Raw genomic sequence first — 20,688 nt, 5'->3', positions numbered from 1 at the left:
AGCTACCCTCCAATCTGCAGGAACTGTTCCAGAGTCTATCGAATCTCGGAAGATGACCACCAATGCATCCACTATTTCTAGGGCCACTTCCTTAAGTACTCTGGGATGTAGATTATCAGGCCCCGGGGATTTATCGGCCTTCAGTCCCATCAATTTCTCCAACACCATTTCCCTACTAATACTGATTTCTTTCATAAACACAAATTAAACTTAAACTTAAAGCTAAAACTCATTCCTAATACCCACAAGATCAAATATAGCTTACTTAAGCTATCTCTAGTTCCTAACAACAGTCAGCCTGTGGTAGTGCCTGGGATAATGTGGGATAATGTGAAGTTGTTCATTTTGGCAGGAAGAATAAAAAAGCAGAGTATTACTTAAACGGAGAATGACTGCAGAATTCCGAGGTGCAGAGGGATCTAGGTGTTCTCGTGTATGAGTCACAAAAAGTTAGTATGCAGGTACAGCAAGTAATTAAGAAGGCTAATGGAATGAGATCCTTTATTATGAGAGGACTTGAACAGTCCTCAATGAATACTTTGCGTCGGTCTTCACAATGGAAAAGGACGACGCAGGTATAGACATCAGGGTGGAGGACGGTGAAATTAACATAGAGAGAGGAGGTACTAGCGGGTTTAGTGGCCTTAAAAGTGGATAAATCCACAGGCCCGGATGAGATGTATCCCAGGCTGTTGAGGGAGGCAAGGGAAGAGGTATCAGGGGCCCTGGCAATAATTTTCAAATCCTCTCTGGCCACAGGTGAGGTGCCAGAGGACTGGAGGACAGCTAACATTGTCCCATTATTAAAAAAGGAAGGAAGAGACAGACCAGGAAATTACAGGCCAGTCAGTCTAACCTCAGTGGTGGGGAAGTTACTAGAAGGAATTCTGAGGGACAGAATATATCTGCACTTGGACAGACACGGATTAATCAGGGATAGTCACATGGATTTGTTAAGGGAAGGTCGTGTTTTATAAATTTGATTGAATTTTTTGAGGAGGTAACCAGGAGTGTTGATGAGGGTAATGCATTTGATGTGATCTACATGGACTTTAGCAAGGCTTTTGATAAGGTCCCTCATGACAGACTGGTCAAGAAAGTAAGAGCCCATGGGATCCAAGGCAAAGTGGCACGTTGGATCCAAAATTGGCTGAGAGGCAGGAAGCAGAGGGTGATGGTCGAGGGATGTTTCTGTGACTGGAAGTCTGTTTCCAGTGGGGTTCCACAGGGCTCGGTGCTGGGGCCCTTGCTGTTTGTGGTGTACATAAATGATCTGGACTTAAATGTAGGGGGTATGATTAAGAAGTTCGCAGATGACACGAAAATTGGTCGGGTGGTAAATAGTGAGGAGGAGAGCCGTAAACTGCAGGAGGATATCAATGGACTGGTCAGGTGGGCAGAGCAGTGGCAAATGGAATTCAACCTGGAAAAGTGTGAGGTAATGCACTTGGAGAGGGCTAATAAGGCAAGGGATTACACTATGAATGGTAGGACCCTGGAAAGCACTGATGATCAGAGGGACCTTAGTGTGCATATCCACAGATCCCTGAAGGTAGCAGGACAGGTAGATAAGGTGGTTAAGAAGGCATATGGGATACTTGCCTTTATTAGCTGAGGCATAGAATACAAGAGCAGGGAGGTTATGCTGGAACTGTATAAAACGCTGGTTAAACCACAACTGGAGTACTGTGTGCAGTTCCGGTCACCACATTATAGGAAGGATGTGGTTGCACAGGAGAGGGTGCAGAGGAGATTCACCAGGATGCTGCCTGGGCTGGAAGGTCTGGGATATGCAGAAAGATTGGATAGACTGGGGTTGTTTTCCTTGGAGCAGCGAAGGCTGAGAGGGGACCTGCTAGAGGTGTATAAGATTATGAGGGGCATAGATAGGGTGGATAGGAAGGTACTTTTTCCATTAGTAGAGGGGCCACTAACCAGGGGCATAGGGGTAAGAGGTAGAAGGCTAAGAGGAAAGTTGAGGAGAAATGTTTTCACCCAGAGGGTGGTGGGAATCTGGAACTCACTGCCTGAAAGGGTGGTTGATTCAGAAACTTTCGAAACACTTAAGGAGTATTGAGATATTCACTTGTGTTGCCATAGCCTCCAGGGCTATGGGCCAAGCATTGGAAAATGGGATTAGTGTAGTCAGATCTTTGTTGGCCGGCGCAGAAATGATGGGCCAAATGGCCTCCTTCTGTGCTGTAAATGTCTATGAGTCTATAAAAGTAAGGATGTTATGCTTCATTTATACAGGGCATTGGTGAGACCACACCTCGAATACTGTGTGCAGTTTTGGCCTCCTTATTTAAAGAAGTATGTAAATGTGTTGGAGGTGGTTCAGAGGAGGTTTACTAGATTGATACCTGGAATGAGTGGGTTGTCTTATGAGGAAAGGTTGGACAGACTGGGCTTGTTTCCACTGGAGTTTAGAAGAGTGAGGGGTGATTTGATTGAAGTTTACAAGATCCTGAACGGCCTTGACAAGGTGGATGTGGAAAGGATGTTTCCTCTTGTGGATGAGCCCAGAACTAGGGGGCAATGTTTTAAAATTAGGGGGCACCCTTTTGGGACAGAGATGAGGAGAAATATTTTCTCTCAGAGGGTTGTGCGACTTTGGAACTCTCTGCCTCAGAAGGTGGTGGAGACGGGGTCACTGAATATTTTTAAGGCAGAGGTAGATAGATTCTTATAAAAACAAAAAGCTAAAAGCTAAGATAGATTCTTGTTAGGTAAGGGAATCAAAGGTTATCGGGGTTAGATGGGAATGTGGAAATTGAAACACAAACTGATCTGCCATCATGTTATTGATGGGCTTGAGGGGCCGAATGGCCTACTTCTGCTCCTATTTCGTATGTTCGTATAACCTTCTGAGCCAGTGTCATGGCCATGTCTTCCCACTGAGCCAGTTTCAGTCTAGTAGACTCCCCCTTGGGCCAGTTTTACTGTGGAGGGTTCCAAACTCAGCCAGTGTTGGTACCAAAGATTTTGCGTGAGGCCAGTGTTGGCGTCGAGGACTTCCCACTGGACCAGTGCCAGGAATTCCCCATTGGGCCAGTGACAGTGTAAGGGACTCCACTCTGGTCCAGTGTTAGTGTGGGGATTCCCCACTGGGCCAATGTCAGCCTGGGATTCTGCGCTGGGCCAGTGCCAGTGCTGTGGACTCTGCCCAGTGCCAACACTTGGTATTCTCTGTTTGGCCAATGTCAGTGTAGGAAGACAATGCATTATCTATCTGCTACTGAGCTCAGGTTTATTCGAATTCTTTACCCACCTGTGTTTTTATTATACTGAAGATTTTCTGGTTTTGATGCAACAAATATTTGTTATTTTATTTTCCAGATTGTTTATGCAAAGCAGGCACTAAGAATTATGAAAAGGTTGAACAAAAGAAATGTAAAGGAGCAACTTAGTGAAGCACACAAACTACTGGCGAAAATCAAAACGCGAGTGGAGGAGGTGAGCTCATTTCCACCATCAGGGGTACAATCGGAACACTCCCTGTTTTATAACTGAGTATTTCAGCAGATTGTCCGAAAACTTGTAAACTGGAAATGAATCTACAAGTGCTTGAGTTCTCTCTGGTAGTGCGATGGTTATCACTACTTTGGCTTCCCAATGCACAAAGTATTTCACTGTGCAAAATCAAAGCCTCCCCCCCATCGCCTTCCCTGTGCAAGGTGCTCTTCTGAGTCTTCTGCATGAGAGCTCATGTGCACCCTCACTCTCTGAGGAGCTGCTGTCTGTGCTACCGTGCCTCCTATCCTGGCCTCAAGCTACTCTAACCCGGTCTCTCACCATGTGCAGATCCCGCCTCTAATCTATCCTGTAAGATGCACAGGGCTGCATTTTACAGAGAGCGGAGGAAGCTCACCCATTCCAGAAGGAAAGTCAAAAACAAAAACAAAAATACCTGGAAAATCTCAGCAGGTCTGACAGCATCTGTGGAGAGGAACACAGTTAATGTTTCGAGTTCGTATGATTCTTCAACAGAACAGAAGGAAAGTCGGCTGGAAGCTGAATTGCTCTGCGCCATAATGTGCTGCTGTGGACGAAGTTGGCTAACAGTGGGACTTCTGCCCTTGGGAGTTGCTGGCCAATCGGATTGGCAGCTCCAGCAGTCCTGGCAGTGTCAAGAGCTCAGTAGTGGGCACTGCCAGGACTGCAGCCAGTCCCAAGAGGGACTGTGAGGAGGATGCAGAGATGCTTCAGTGTGATTTGGACAAGCTGAGTGAGTGGGCAAATGCATGGCAGATGCAGTATAATGTGGATAAATGTGAGGTTATCCACTTTGGTAGCAAAAACAGGAAGGCAGATTATTATCTGAATGGCTATAAATTGAGAGAGGGGAATGTGCAACGAGACCTGGGTGCCCTCGTACACCAGTCGCTGAAGGTAAGCATGCAGGTGCAGCAGGCAGTAAAGAAGGCAAATGGTATGTTGGCCTTCATTGCGAGAGGATTCGAGTACAGGAACAGGGATGTCTTGCTGCAATTATACAGGGCCTTGGTGAGACCACACCTGGAATATTGTGTGCAGTTTTGATCTCCTTTTCTGAGGAAGGATGTACTTGCTATAGAGGGAGTGCAGCGAAGGTTTACCAGACTGATTCCTGGGATGGCGGGACTGACATATGAGGAGAGATTGAGTCGATTAGGACTATATTTGCTGAAGTTCAGAAGAACGAGGGGGGATCTCATAGAAACCTATAAAATTCTAACAGGACTAGACAGGGTAGATACAGGAAGGATGTTCCCGATGGTGGGGGAGTTCAGTCGGATCACAGTCTGAGGATACGGGGTATACCATTTAGGACTGAGATGAGGAGAAATTTCTTCACCCAGAGAGTGGTGAGCCTGTGGAATTCGCTACCACAGAAAGTAGCTGAGGCCAAAACATTGTATGTTTTCAAGAAGGAGTTAGATATAGCTCTTGGGGCGAAAGGGATTGAAGAGTATGGGGAGAAAGCGGGAGCAGACTATTGAGTTGGACGGTCAGCCATGATCATAATGAATGGCGGAGCAGGCTCAAAGGGCCGAATGGCCTACTCCTGCTCCTAATTTCTATGAAGGAAAAGTGTTTGCTTTCAATATTTTTGTTTCAGGCATTTCAAAATTTGTTTTACCTCAGAAGCTCAGAATCACAAAATCACAGAATGATTACAATACGGAAGGATGCCTTTCGGTCCATTGTGTCTGTGCTGGCAATTTACAGAGGACAAATGTAATCCCACTGTTTAAGAAAGGAGGGAGAGAGAAAATGGGGAACTACGTTAGCCTGACATCAGCAGTTGGGAAAATGCTTCAATCTGTTATAAAGGATGTGATAACTGGACACTTAGAAAATAATGGGAGAATTGGGCAGACTCGACATGGATTTATAAAAGGACATCATGTTTGATAAACCTGTTGGAGTGTTTTGAGGATGCAACTAGCCAAATAGATAAGGGGGAACTGGTAGATGTGGTATATTTAGATATTCAGAAAGCTTTTGATAAGGTCCCACCCAAGAGGTTAGTAAACAAAATTAGAGCACATGGAATTGGGGGGAATATACTGGCATGGATTGAGAAATGGTTAACAGACAGAAAACAGAGAATAAACGGGTCATTTTCAGGTTGGCAGGCTGTGACTAGTCAGGTGCTGCAGCGATCATGCTTGGGCTCCAACTGTTCACAGTCTATATCAATGATTTGGATGTGGGGATTAAATGTAATATTTCCAAGTTTGAAGATGACCCAAAACTAGGTGGAAGTGTGAGTTGAGAGAAGGATGCAAAGATGCTTCAAAGGGTTTTGGAGAGGCTAAGCAAGTGGGCAAAAATTTGGCAGAGGAAATGCAATGTGGAGAAATATGAAATTATCCACTTTGGTGAGAAAAACAGAAATACAGAGTATTTCTTAAATGGTGAGAAACTGGGAAGTGTTGAACTTCAAAGGGACTTGGGTGTCCTTGTTCATGAGTCACTGAAAGCTAACAGGCAGGTACAGCAAGCAATCAAGAAAGTAAATGGTATTTTGGCCTTTATTACAAGGGGATTTTTTTTCATTCACAGGATGTGGGCTCAGCTGGCTGGGCCAGCATTTATTGCCCATCCCTAGTTGCCCTTGAGAAGGTGGTGCTGAGCTGCCTTTTTGAACCACTGCAGTCCATGTGGTGTAGATACACCGACAGTGTTGTTAGGAAGGGAGTTCCAGAATTTTGACCCAGCGACAGTGAAGGAACGGCGATATATTTCCAAGTCAGGATGGTGAGTGGCTTGGAGGGGAACTTCCAGGTGGTGGTGTTCCCATCTATCTGCTGCCCTTGTCCTTCTGGATAGTAGCGGTTGTGAGTTTGGAAGGTGCTGTTGAAGGAGCCTTGGTGAATTCCTGCAGTGCATCTTGTAGATGGTACACACTGCTGTTACTATGCGTCAGTGGCGGAGGGAGTGAATGTTTGTGGATGTGGTGCCAATCAAGTGGGCTGCTTTGTCCTGGATGGTGTCAAGCTTCTTGAGTGTTGTTTGAGCGGCACTCATCCAGGCAAGTAGAGAGCATTCATGTAGCCACAGTATTTATTTGGCTAGTCCAGTTCAGTTTCTGGTCAATGGTAACCCCCAGGATGTTGATAGTGGGGGATTGAGTGATGGTAATGCCATTGAACATCAAGGGGTGACGGTTAGATTCTCTCTTGTTGGAGATGTTCATTTCCTGACACTTGTGTCGCACGAATGTTACTTGCCACTTGTCAGCCCAAGCCTGGATATTGTCCAGGTCTTGCTGCATTTGGACATGGGCTGCTTCAGTATCTGAGGAGTTGTGAATAGTGCTGAACATTGTGCAATCATCGGCGAACATCCCCACTTCTGACCTTATGATGGAAGGAAGGTCATTGATGAAGCAGCTGAAGATGGTTGGGCCTAGGATTTGAGCTTAGGAGTAAAGATGAAATCCTGCAATTCTATAGGGCTTTGGTGAGACCACACCTGGAGTATTGTGTGCAATTTTGGCCTCCTAACCTAAGGAAAGATTCACTTGTCATAGAGGGAGTGTTTTATTTTTTAGGTTATCAGGTTCGCTTTGTCCAGCGAACACTAGCTGCTCCCCTGATATTAACACATTAGTTTTGCGCTTGAAACAATATAGGCAGAGAGACCGATTAACTGAACAAACACTGGTGGTTATTATAACTAAGAACCGAGCACTAAGACCAGGTGTGCTTCTTCAATCACCTCCAGCTCTAGACTTACAGCTGTCCAAGAAGCCTGTGCTGTGTGGCGATTGGTCAATACAGTCACATGGTCAACTAACTACATTCTTTTAAAGGTATGAGCACATCGCTTACCACATCCCTCCCCCTTTATTTGAAAGTACAATTAACAAGCTTCACAACATCCCAATTATTTATATGAATAACTATTTACAAGTCAACTCTCTCAGGAGGCTTCCTCGGACGTGTCGAGTGTCGTAGCTCAACGACCTTGACTGGTTTTTCTGAGACCCCCTCCTCAGGGGTCATCTGTCCACCAGGCTCTTCGGTGGAAGTGGGCAAGTTTGTGTCTTTGACCCTGTCGGGTCCAACAGGCCCCACCGGTGCTTCCAAATCACGTGACATTTCTTCCATGTGCGTTTCAGGCTCAAACGCAAATGATGATGACATTCCTTCTTGTGGGACTGTCTCTCTTCTCCGTAGATAATCCACGTGTTGTCTAATTATTTGGCTGTTTACAGATAAATTATAGGAGAGATGTCCTGTCACAACGGTCACTTTGCTCAACTGCCAATTGGGCCCATCTCCAAAGTTCTTCGCGAGAACTGTGTCTCCCACCCTGAAATTTCTTTCATGATTTTGGCCATCATTCTAGCCTTCTGGGTCTCTTAGCTTCTCTCCGCCCTCCCCGCTAAATTCGGCCAGATATGAGTTAGACGGGTGTGGAGACATCTCTTCATTAGTAACTCAGCGGGGGCAATACCTGTGATCGTGTGTGGCGCCGTCCGGTATGCGAACAGGAACCGTGACAATCTGGTGCTGATGGAATCCCCGTCCAGCTTTTTCATCCCGGACTTAAAAGTTTGGACTGCCCACTCAGCCAAACCATTAGAGGTGGGGTGGTAAGGCGAGGTTTTGATCTGAATTATTCCATTGAGGGTTGTAAACCTGTGGAACTCCCCGCTGGTAAATGCAGTCCTATTGTCTGACACGAGCACCTCCGGTAACCCGTGCACTGTAAAACTCTGTCACAAACTGTCTATGGTGACAACAGTCGTGGGTGACCAGACCTCGTACACATGTGTCCACTTGGGGTGGGCGTCTATTAGTAAAAGGAACATCGAGCCCAAGAAGGGCCCCACATAGTCGATGTGGAGGCGCACCCACAGCCGCCCCAGCCATGCCCAGGGGTGCAGTGGAGTAAAGAGGGGTAGCTTTTGTACCTGCTGGCATTGAAGACAATATGCCATCCTGGCAGGTGAGCTCTTATCTGTGATTGAAATAGGGCTTCATGTCATCAGAATTTGGCTCACCTGACCATCCATTCAAGACCTGCTCCCGGACATGAGATAAAAGTAGATCTCGACTTGTCCACACACGGATTTGTTTGGCTTGGACAGAGGAGGAATCCAAAAAATGTAGTACCAAGACAAGTTCCTGAGGAATTGGAACCTTCATGTAGTTATCTGGCGGAGGGAGGCGGCTCAGCAAGTCAGCATGTGCCATCTGGCTTCCTGATTGGTGAATAAAAGTGTGTTTGTAAGTAGCCAATATCAATGCCCACCTCTGGATGCGAGCAGCTGTGATGGAGGTTATCGTCTTATCCTCCCCAAATAATCCCATCCTCGTCGCCAGTTTTATGTTTTTGGTTATCAGGTTCGCTTTGTCCAGCGAACACTATCCGCTCCCCTTGATATTAACACATTATTGGTGCTTGAAACAATATAGGCAGAGAGACCGATTAACTGAACAAACACTGGTGGTTTATTGTAACTAAGAACCGAGCACTAAGACCATGTGTGCTTCTTCAATCACCTCCAGCTCTAGACTTACATTTACCCAAGAAGCCTGCACTGTGTAGCGATTGGTCAATGCAGTCATATGGTCAACTAACCACATTCTCTTAAAGATACCTAGCACTCCACTTTACCATAGAATGCAACGAATGTTCACCAAACTAATTCCTGGGATGGAAGGATTTTCCTATGAGGAATGATTAACTAGACTGGGCCTTTATTCTCTGGAGTTTAGAAAAATGAGAGGTGATCTCATTGAAACATGTACAATTCTTACAAGGCTCGACAGGGTAGCTGCAGGAAGGATGTTTCCCCAGGCCTGGGGAGGGTCTAGAACCAGGGGACACAGTCTCAGGATAAGGGGCAGGTCATATAGGACTGAGATGAGGAGGAATTTCTTCACTCAGAGGGTGGTGAATCTTTGGAATTCTCTACCCCAGAGGGCTGCGGAGGCTCAGATGTTGAGTATGTTCAAGACAGGAATTGATAGATTTCTACATATTAAAAACATTGAAGGATATGGGGATAGTGCTGGAAAATGGTGTTGAAATATAAGATCAGCCATGATCTCATTGAATGGCAGAACGGACCCGATGGACTGAATGGCCTACTCCTGCTCCTATTTCTTATGTTCTTAATACCACTCCCATGCCTTCTCCCTGTAGCTCTGCACATCTAACCCGCCACCACCACACTCTGAGGCAGTGTACTCCAACCCTCTGCGTGAAAAAGGTTCACCTCATGTCGCCATTGCTTCTTTTGCCTATTACCTTAAATGTGTGCCCTCTGGTTCTCGATCCTTCCACAAATAGTTTCTCCCTCTGTCTACTCTGTCCAGACCCCTCATGATTTTGAACACCTCTATTAAATCTCCTCTCAACCTCCTCTTCAAGGTAAACAGTCCCAACTTCTCCAGTCTATTTGTTGTAAAAGGAATCTGAATAGTTTCACTTCTCAAACAATAGGTGAGGAGAGAATCTTCTCATACAGAGCATTGTTAGGACATGTATGACCCACCCAGAAACAAAATGGGAAAGCAGAAAAATACTTGAAATGCGAGTTTAAGGGATAGGAAAAGGATGGGGGAATGGGAGGAACTGGTTGGCCATTCAGAGAGTGAGTATAGGTTCAATGGAATGAATGGTCCGCTGTGTAGTATAATTGTAAAGTCCCTGCTGACAGTGTGTACTCCAGAACATTCCTGACAGTATATACTCTGGAACATTCATGACAGCATGCAACCCAGAATGTTTCTGATTACATGTGACCTAGATCACTTATGACTGTGTCTGATCTAGAATATTCCTGGTGGCACCTAGTCTGGAATGTAAAAAAAAAACCTCATTCACGGGATGTGGGCATCGCTGGCTGGGCTAGCATTTATTGCCCATTCCTAATTGCCCTTGAAAAGCTGGTGGTGAGCTGCCTTCTTGAACCACTGTAGTCCATGTGGTGTAGGTACACCCACAGTGCTGTTAGGAAGGGAGTTCCTGGATTTTGACCCAGCGACAGTGAAGGAACAGCGATATTTCTCCAAGTCAGGATGGTGAGTGACTTGGAGGGGAACTTGCAGGTGGTGGTGTTCCCATCTATCTGCTGCCCTTGTCCTTCTTGATGGTAGTGGTCATGGGTTTGGAAGGTGCTGTCGAAGGAGCCTTGGTGAGTTTCTGTAGTGCATCTTGTAGATGGTGCACACTGCTGCTACTGTGCATTGGTGGTGGAGGGACTGAATGTTTCTGGATGTGGTGCCAATCAAGTGGGCTGCTTTGTCTTGGACGGTGTCAAGCTTCTTGAGTGTTGTGGGAGCTGCACTCATCCAGGCAAGTGGACAGTATTCCATCACTCTCCTGACTTGTGCCTTGTAGATGGTGGACAGGCTTTGGGGAGACAGGAGGTGAGTTACCCGTCGCAGGATTCTTAGCCTCTAACCTGCTGTTCTAGCTACAGTATTTATATGGCTAGTCCAGTTCAGTTTCTGGTCAATGGTAACCCCCAGGATGTTGACAGTGAGGGATTCTGTGATGGTAATGCCATTGAACATCATGGGGTGATGGTTGGATTCTCTCTTGTTGGAGATAGTCATTACCTGGCACTTGTGTGGCACGAATGTCACTTGCTACTTGTCAGCCCAAGCCTGGATATTGCCCAGGTCTTGCTGCATTTGGTCATGGGCAGCTTCAGTATCTGAGGAGTCGCAAATGGTGCTGAACATTGTGCAATCATCAGCGAACATCCCCACTTCTGACCTTATGATGGAAGGAAGGTCATTGATGAAGCAGCTGAAGATGGTTGGGCTGAGGACACTACCCTGAGGAACTCCTGCAGTGATGTCCTGGAACTGAGATTTCTGACCTCCAACAACCACAACCATCTTCCTTTGTGCTATGTGTGACTCCAACCAGTGAAGAGTTTTCTCCCTGATTCCCATTGACTCCAGTTTTGCTAGGGCTCCATGATGCCACTCTTGGTCAAATGCTATCTTGATGTCAAGGGCAGTCACTCTCACCTCACCACAGGAGTTCAGCTCTTTTTTCCATGTTTGACCTAAGGCTGCGATGAGGTCAGGAGCTGAGTGGCCCTGGCAGAACCCAAACTGGGAGTCAGTGAGCAGGTTATTGCTAAGCAAGTGCCACTTGATAGCACTGTTGATGGCCCCTTCCATTACTTTACTGATGATGGAGAGCAGACTGATGGGGCGGTAATTGGCTGGGTTGGATTTGTCCTGCTTTTTGTGGACAGGATATACCAGGGCCATTTTCCACATAGCCGGGTAGATGCCAGTGTTGTAGCTGTACTGGAACAGCTTGGCTAGGGGTGCGGCAAGTTCTGGAGCACAAGTCTTCAGCAGTGTTGCTAGAATATTGTCAGGGCCCATAGCCTTTGCAGTATCCAGTGCCTTCAGCCGTTTCTTGATACCACATGAAGTGAATTGAATTGGCTGAAGACTGGCATCTGTGATGCTGGGGACCTCCGGAGGAGGCTGAGATGGATTATCCACTCGGCACTTCTGGCTGAAGATAGCAGCAAATGATTCAGCCTTATCTTTTGTACTGATGTGCTGGGCTCCTCCATCATTGAGGATGGGGATATTTGTGGAGCCTCCTCCTCCAGTGAGCTGTTTAATTGTCCACCACCATTCACGACTGGATGTGGCAGGACTGCAGAGCTTAGATCTGATTCATCGGTTGTGGGATCGCTTAGCTCTGTCTATCACTTGCTGCTTATGCTGTTTGGCACGCAAGTAGTCTTGTGTTGTAGCTTCACCAGGTTGACACCTCAGTTTTAGGTATGCCTGGTGCTGCTCCTGGCATGCACTCCTGCACACTTCATTGAACCAGGGTTGACCCCCTGGCTTGATGGTAATGGTAGAGTGGGGGATATGCCGGGCCATGAGGTTACAGATTGTGTTTGAGTACAATTCTGCTGCTGCTGATGGCCCACAGCGCCTCATGGATACCCAGTCTTGAGTTGCTCGATCTGTTTGAAATCTATCCCATTTAGCACAGTGGTAGTGCCACACAACACGATGGAGGGTATCCTCAATGTGAAGGCAGGACTTCATCTTCACAATGACTGTGCGGTGGTCACTCCTACTGATACTGTCATGGACAGATGCATCTGCGGCAGGCAGGTTGGTGAGGATGAGGTCAAGTATATCTTTCCCTCTTGTTGGTTCCCTCACCACCTGCCACAGACCTAGTCCAGAAGCTATGCCATTTCGGACTCGGCCAGCTCGGTCAATTATGGTGCTACCGAGCCACTCTTGGTGATGGACATTGAAGTCCTTTACCAAGAGTACATTCTGTGCCCTTGCCACCCTCAGTACTTCCTCCAAGTGATGTTCAACATGGAGGAGACTGATTCATCAGCTGAGGGAGGGCGGTACGTGGTAATCAGCAGGGGGTTTCCTTGCCCATGTTTGACCTGATGCCATGAGACTTCATGGAGTCCGTAGTCAATGTTGAGGGCTCCAATAGCAGTTCCCTCCCGACTGTATACCACTGTGCTGCCACCTCTGCTGGGCCTGTACTGCCGGTGGGACAGGACATACCCAGGGATGGTGATGGTGTTTGGGACATTATCTGTAAGGTATGATTCTGTAAGGATGACTATGTCAGGCTGTTGCTTGACTTATCTGTGAGACAGCTCTCCCAATTTTGTCACTAGCCCCCAGACATTAGTAAGGGGGACTTTGCAGGGTCGACAGGGCTGAGTTTGCTGTTGTTGTTTCCGGTGCCTTGGCCGATGCTGAGTGATCCAATTTCCTGACAGTCTGTTGTTTATAACATCACTGACAATTTACCGTCTATAAAATTCATGGCAACATGTGATCTAGAGTACTCCTGATGGTTTGTGGTGCAGAACATTCACAGAGAATCACAGAATCACGCAGTGCAGAAGAGGCCCTTCGGCCCATCGAGTCTGTGCACCAACACGTAAGAAACACCTGACCTACCTACCTAACCCCATTTACCAGCACTTGGCCCATAGCCTTGAATGTTATGACGTGCCAAGTGCTCATCCAGGTACTTTTTAAAGGATGTGAGGCAACCCGCCTCCACCACCCTCCCAGGCAGCGCATTCCAGACTGTCACCACCCTCTGGGTGAAAAAGTTTTTCCTCACATCCCCCCTAAACCTCCTGCCCCTCACCTTGAACTTATGTCCCCTTGTGACTGACCCTTCAACTGAGGGGAACAGCTGCTCCCTATCCACCCTGTCCATGTCCCTCATAATCTTGTACACCTCGATCAGGTCGCCCCTCAGTCTTCTCTGCTCCAACAAAAACAACCCAAGTCTATCCTGTCAATGTGTGATCTAAAACATTACTGGCAATGCCTAGTGCAAAACATTCCTGCAGTCTGTAGTCTGCAACATTCCTGGTACTATTTAGTTTGGAACATTCCTGATGTCAATAGTTTATGTCAGATCAGAGCTCAGGGAGACTGGGTTTCCTGAATTGCCAGTCACAGAGACTATTCCCCAGTGGCCATCATCCATAATCCTGCTGGAATATTCTGTATTTATTTCTGTGGTTTTTCCTCAGCCACAAACACCAATCCCGGATGTTTTTATCTGGATGCTGTGCAATGGGAAGCGTGTAGCGTTTGCACGAATACCTGCCCGGCATATTCTATATTCCGTGGCGGAGGAAGAGAAGGGAAAAGACTGTGGGAAAATCCAGTCTATCATCATGAAGGTAAGCAATGAACAACTTCCTTCATCACCACCTTATCATTCTGCAGTGTCGCAATGTGTTTCACAGCTGGGAAATGTGCCGACTGCTTTGCACAGCCAGTCCCACAGACTGATTAATTTTCTAACTTTTATATTACTTTTCCATAAATTGTAAATAATAAATCACTTATTAGATTATATGCTGGCAATGGAATAACACCTCACACAGACCGAAATGGAAAATCTTTGATTGAGTCTTGACTCTGAGCACAGGGAGATTAGACAGATACTCAGACACTGGCTTTCAAGGGGCTATTTTAAGCATACAGACTGCAAAGTCCATCGGATTTGTTAAAGAGAAATCGACTAGAGCTTGGCTGAAGGGAAAAAAGCAGGACAGACCCAATCCAGCCATTTGCCACTCCACTCTCGATCATCAGTAAAGTGATGGAAGGTGTCTCCGACGATGCTATCAAGCAGCACTTGGATCAGCAATAGCCTGATTCTCAATTTGTATTTTGGGGAGGCAGTGGCATTGTGGTAATGCCATCGGACTAGTGATCCAGAGGCCCAGGCTAATGCTTTGGGGGAAAGGGTTCGAAATAGACCACGGAAGCTGGTGGTGTTTAAATTCAGTTAATAAATCTGGGATTAAAAGTTAGTCTTGATAATGGTGACCATTAAACCATTGACAATTGTTGTAAAAACCCATCTGGTTCACTAATGTCCTTTAGGGAAGGAAATCTGCCGTCCTTACCTGGTCTGGTCTACATGTGACTCCAGACCCAGAGCAATGTGGTTGACTCTGAAATGGGAAAGCCACTCAGTTGTAACAAACCGCTACAAAGAGACAAAAAAGGAATGAAACCGGACGGATCACCCGGCATCAACCTGAGCACCGGAAACAACAACGGCAATCTCAGTCCTGTCGACCCTGTAAAATCCTCCTTACTAACATCTGGGGGCTTGTGCCAAAATTGGGAGAGCTGTCTCACAGACTAGTCAAGCAACAGCCTGACATAGTCATCCTCATGGACTTACAGATAATGTCCCAGACACCACCATCACCATCCCTGGGTATGTCCTGTCCCACCGGCAGGACAGACCCAGCAGAGGTGGCAGCACAGTGGTATACAGTCGGGAGGGAACTGCCCTGGGAGTCCTCAACATTGACTCCGAACCCCATGAAGTCTCATGGCATCAGGTCAAACATGGGCAAGGAAACCTCCTGCTGATTACCACGTACTGCACCCCCTCAGCTGATGAATCAGTGCCCCTCCATGTTGAACGCCAATTGTCCATAACCAAGAGTGGCTCGGTAGCAGCACTACTGACCGAACTGGCCCGGTTCTAAAGGACATAGCTGCTAGACTGGGTCTGTGATAGGTAGTGAGGGAACCAACAAGAGAAAGAAACTTATTTGTCCTCATTCTCACCATTCTAACTGTCGCAGATACATCTGTCCATAACAGTATCAGTAGGAGTAACTTTGGCACAGTCCTTGTGGAGACGAAGTCCCATCTCCACATTCAGGATACCCTCAGTTGTGTTATGGGACACTACCACTGTGCTAAATGGGATAGATTTCCAACAGAACTAGCAACTAGGAGATGCTGTGGGCCATCAGCAGCAGAATTGTACTCAACCACAATCTGTAATCTCATGTACCAGCATTTCCCCATTTTACAGCCTCGGTCAAACATGGACAAATGAGCTGAACTGAACGCCAGGGGTGAGGTGAGAGTGACTGCCCTTGACATCAAAGCCACATTTGACTGTGTGTGGCATCAAGAAAAAAACATGGAATTAAAAGTCTGATGATGACCTCAAAACCATTGCTGATTATCATAAAAACCCATCTGGTTCACTAATGTCCTTTAGGGAAGGAAATCTGCCGTCCTTACCTGGTCTGGCCTACATGTGACTCCAGACCCACAACAATGTGGTTGACTCTTAAGTGCCCTATGAACAAGAGCAATTAGGGATAGGGAATAAACTCTGGCCTAGCCAGCAACACCCACATCCCATGAATGAATAAAAAAAGAGTCCTAGTAAAACTGGAGTCAATGGGAATCAGGGGGAAAACTCTCCACTGGTTGGAGTCATACCTAGCACAAAGGAAGATGGTTGTAGTTGTTGGAGTCTATCATCTCAGCTCCAGGACATCACTGCAGGAGTTCCTCAGGATAGTGTCCTTGGCCCAACCATCTTCAACTGCTTCATCAATGACCTTCCTTCCATCATAAGGTCAGAAGTGGGGATGTTCGCTGATGATTGCACAATGTTCAGCATCATTTGCGACTCCTCAGATACTGAAGCAGTCCATGTCCAAATGCAGCAAGGTCTGGACAATGTCCAGGCTTGGGCTGACAAGTGGCAAGTAACATTCATGCCACACAAGTGCCAGGCAATGACCATCTCCAACAAAAGAGAATCTAACCATCGTCCCTTGACATTCAATGGCTTTACCATTACTGAATCCCCCACTATCAACATCCTAGGAGTTACCATTGACCAGAAACTGAACTGGACTAGCCATATAAATACTGTGGCTACAAGAACAGGTCAGAGGCTAGGAATCCTGTGATGAGGAACTCACCTCCTGACTCCCCAAAGCCTGTCCATCATCTACAAGGCACAAGTCAGGAGTGTGATGGAATACTCTCCACTTGCCTGGATGAGTGCAGACGTGTTTGCACTCCAGCAATACTCAAGAAGCTCGACACCGTCCAGGACAAAGCAGCCGCTTGATTGGCATCCCATCCACAAACATTCACTCCCTCCACCACCGATGCACAGTAGCAGCAGTGTGTACCATCTACAAGATACACTGCAGGAATTCACCAAGGCTCCTTAAGCAGCACCTTCCAAACTCACAACTGCTACTATCCAGAAGGACAAGGGCAGCAGATAGATGGGAACACCACCACCTGGAAGTTCCCCTCCAAGCCACTCACCATCCTGACTTGGAAATATATCGCCGTTCCTTCACTGTCACTGGGTCAAAATCCTGGAACTCCCTTCCTAACAGCACTGTGGGTGTACCTACACCACATGTACTGCAGGGGCTTAAGAAGGCAGCTCACCACCACCTTCTCAAGGGCAATTAGGGATGGGCAATAATTGCTGACCTAGCCAGCGAAGCCCACGTGACCGAAGAAAAAAAAATTACCATCAAGCTAGGGCATCAACTCTGGTTCAATGAAGAGTGCAGGAGGGCAGCCAGGAGTAGAACTAAACCTAAGACGAGGGAATGGTGAAGACTTAAAACAGTGCGAGAGGGGAGTGAGAGTGAGAGAGAGCAGTGAGGCCATTCTGTGGGCTGACCAAGTTCTGAAGAAAGATCAAAATCTGACACCATAGGGGAATGGATAAGTGGTTGGCCGGTGAGTATTTTGCTTCTTCTTTCTTTGAAAGTTTGTGTAAGGTTTTATTAGTATTAGTAAACTTTCCTGGCAGTAGTAAAGCATATAGTAAAGCTGTAGAGTATAATACTTATAAATTAACTTAGAAAATAAATTAATTAACAGGTAACATAGATGGCAGGGCAGGTGATGTGTTGCAACTGCAGTATGTAGGAGCTCCTGGATGCCAGTGTGGTCCAGGGCAAACACGTCTGCAGTAAGTGTCTGCAGCTGCCGACCTTTGGCTCAGAGTCATTGAGCTGGAGACTGAGCTGCAGACACTGCGATGCATCAGGGAGGGGAATGTTACCTGGACACTTTGTACCAGGAGGTGGTCACACCTCTTAGGATCAGGTCTTCTGATTTGGCAAGTGGTCAGAGACAGGAGGGTGTGACTGTGAGGGAGGCAGGTAAGGGTACCCAGAAGGTAGAAGTGGAGGAGCCTCAGCCTTTTCAATTGTCCAACAGTTTCAAGGTTCTTGCATCCTGTATGGATGAACGTGAGAGCTGCAGGGTAGATGAGCAAACTGACTATAGCACCAGGGTACAGGAGCCATTAAAGCAGGGGGAGTTAATAGGAATGTAGTGGTAGAAGAGGATCGTATAGTCTGAGAGATAGATGCACGTCTCTGTAGCCGAGAGCACAAGTTCAGACGGCTGTGCTACCTGCCCGGTGCCAGGGTTCGTGACATCTGTTTGGGGTTGGAGAGCAACTTGCCGGGAGAGGGGGGGATCTAGTTGCCGTGGTCCATGTTGGTACTGATGACATGGATAAGACTAGGAAAGAGGTTCTATTTAAGGATTATAAACAGTAATAATCTCTGGATTATTACCTGAGCCACAAGCAAATTAGCATAGGGTAGATAAGATTAGAGAGGTGAATGCTTGGCTCAAAGATTGGTGTGGGAGAAATAGTTTTCGATTCATGAGGCACTGGCACCAGCGCTGGGGAGAGTGGGAGCTGTACCAGTATGACCGTCTTCACCCGAACTGTACTAGGAGCAGTGTTCTGGTGAGTTGCATAACTTGGGTGATAGAGGGGGCTTTAAACTAAATAGTGGAGGTGAGGGATCATGCAAGAGGTGATTTAGTAAACCAAAGGGAAACAACGAGGTAATAGAGCAGGGTAGTGATTTGAGTATTGATAACCAGTGTGTGTTAGGAAGGGACAGAGAATATAAACTTAAGAGTGCACCAGCAGATAAGGCCAGAGAGTGCAAAAATGGTAAAAAGACAGAGTTAAAGGCTCTATATCTGATTGTGTGTGGCATTTGCAACAAAATGGACCAATTGTTAGCACAGGTAGAAATAAATCTGTATGATGTGACAGCTATCACAGGACCAAGTCTGGGACCTGAACATTGAAGGGTATTTGACATTTGGAAAGATAGGAAGTAAGGAAAAGATGGTGGGGTAGCTCTGTTAATTAAGGATGTCATTTGTACAGTAGTCTGAGATGACCTTGGCTCAAATGGGCAAGATGCAAAGTCAGTTTGGGTGGAGATAAGAAATAGTAAAGGTAAGAAATCACTTGTTGCAGTAGTTTATAGGCCCCCAGCAGTAGTTACATGATAGGACAGAGAATACAGGAATTAATAAACGGGCTGTGTGAGAAAGGTACCGCAATAATCATGGGTGACTTTAATCTACACGTACAACATATGAACGTATGAACAAGGAGCAGAGGCCATTCAGCCCCTTGAGCCTGCTCCACTATTTAATAAGATCATGGCTGATCTAATAGTAACCTGAAATCTGCATCCCACCTACCCCCGATAACCTATCACCCTCTTGCTTACCAAGAATCTATCCACCTCTGCCTTAAAAATTTTCAAAGACTCTGCATCCACCACCTTTACAGGAAGAGAGTTCTAAAGACTCACGACCCTCTGAGTGAAAACATTTCACCTCATCTCTGTTTTAAATGGGTAACCCCTTATTTTCAAACAGTGCCCCCTAGTTCTAGATCTTTTCACAGAGGAGACATCCTCTCCATATCTACCCAGTCAAAACCCCTCAGGATCTCAAAGGTTTCAATCAAGTCGCCTTTTAATCTTCGAAATTCCAGTGGATACAAGCCTAATCTGTCCAACCTTTCTTCATAAGACAACCCGCCCATTCCTGTTATTAGTCTCGTAGACCTTCTCTGAACTGTTTCCAATACATTTACATCCTTCCTTAAATAAGGAGACCAATACTGTACACAATACTCCAGATGTGGTCTCACCAGTGCCCTGTACAACTGAAGCATAACCTCCCTACTTATGTATCCAATTCCCCTCACAATAAATGATAACATTTTATTAGCTTTCCTTTCCTAATTACTTGCTGATTGGGTGAACCAGGTTGGCAAAGGTAGCCTGGAACATGAGTTCATAGAGTTTATTTGGGACAATTTCTTAGAGCAGCACATTCCAGAGCCAACTGGGGAGCAGACTCTTCTAGACCTAGTAATGCGCAAAGGATTAATCAATAATCTGATGTAAAGGAGCCTATAGGTGACAGCAATCATAACATGATAGAATTTCAGGTCCAGTTTGAAGGGGAGAAGTGTGAGTCTGAAAGTAGTGTGTTAAACCTGAATAAAGGTAATTATAAGGGCATGAAAGCAGAGTTAGCTAAAGTGAACTGGAAAACCAGGTTAGCAGGTAGCACAGTAAGTGTTTGCAGTTCGAGGAGCTTCGGATCCGAGTTGAGGAGCTGGAGTCTGAGCTGCAGACATTGCGCCACATCAGGGAGGGGGGGAAAGTTACCTGGACACTTTGCTCCAGGAGGCGGTCACACCCCTCAGATTAGGGAATTCAAATTTGTTCTGTGATCAGGGACAGGGGGGTGTGACTGCAGGTGAGGCAGGTATGGGGACCGAGGGGATAGCATCTGAGGAGCCTCGGCTCCTGCATCTGTCCAACAGTTACACGGTTCTTGCAAGCTGTGTGGACGAGAGTGGGGACTGCAGGGAGGATGAGGGAACTGAACACGGCACCGTGAGAGCCATTCAAGTGGGGGGAGGAAATAGGAAGGTAGCAGTGGTAGGGTCAGTATAATTAGGGGGATAGATAGTGTTCTCCCGAGCCGTGAACGTGAGTCCCAAAGGCTGTGTTGCCTGCCTGGTTGCCAGGGTTAA

General features: G+C 46.6%; 1 protein-coding gene across 2 annotated transcripts in view; it reads left to right on the top strand.

Moving 5' to 3' along the window:
• Positions 1 to 20,688, top strand: part of fer1l4 (fer-1 like family member 4) — a 291,481-nt gene that overhangs the window by 112,862 nt on the left and 157,931 nt on the right. For both annotated transcript variants that reach the window (XM_078535361.1, XM_078535360.1), the window contains exons 21-22: positions 3,340 to 3,456; positions 14,030 to 14,182. In XM_078535361.1, coding sequence (XP_078391487.1) covers positions 3,340 to 3,456; positions 14,030 to 14,182 — 270 coding nt within the window. The remainder of the gene's footprint in view (positions 1 to 3,339; positions 3,457 to 14,029; positions 14,183 to 20,688) is intronic.

Source organism: Cetorhinus maximus, unplaced genomic scaffold (genome assembly GCF_964194155.1).
Source record: "Cetorhinus maximus unplaced genomic scaffold, sCetMax3.hap1.1 HAP1_SCAFFOLD_409, whole genome shotgun sequence".
Classification (NCBI taxonomy): domain Eukaryota; kingdom Metazoa; phylum Chordata; class Chondrichthyes; order Lamniformes; family Cetorhinidae; genus Cetorhinus; species Cetorhinus maximus.
Note: the sequence above shows the minus strand (reverse complement) of the source record. Positions and strands in the feature narration are given on the sequence as shown.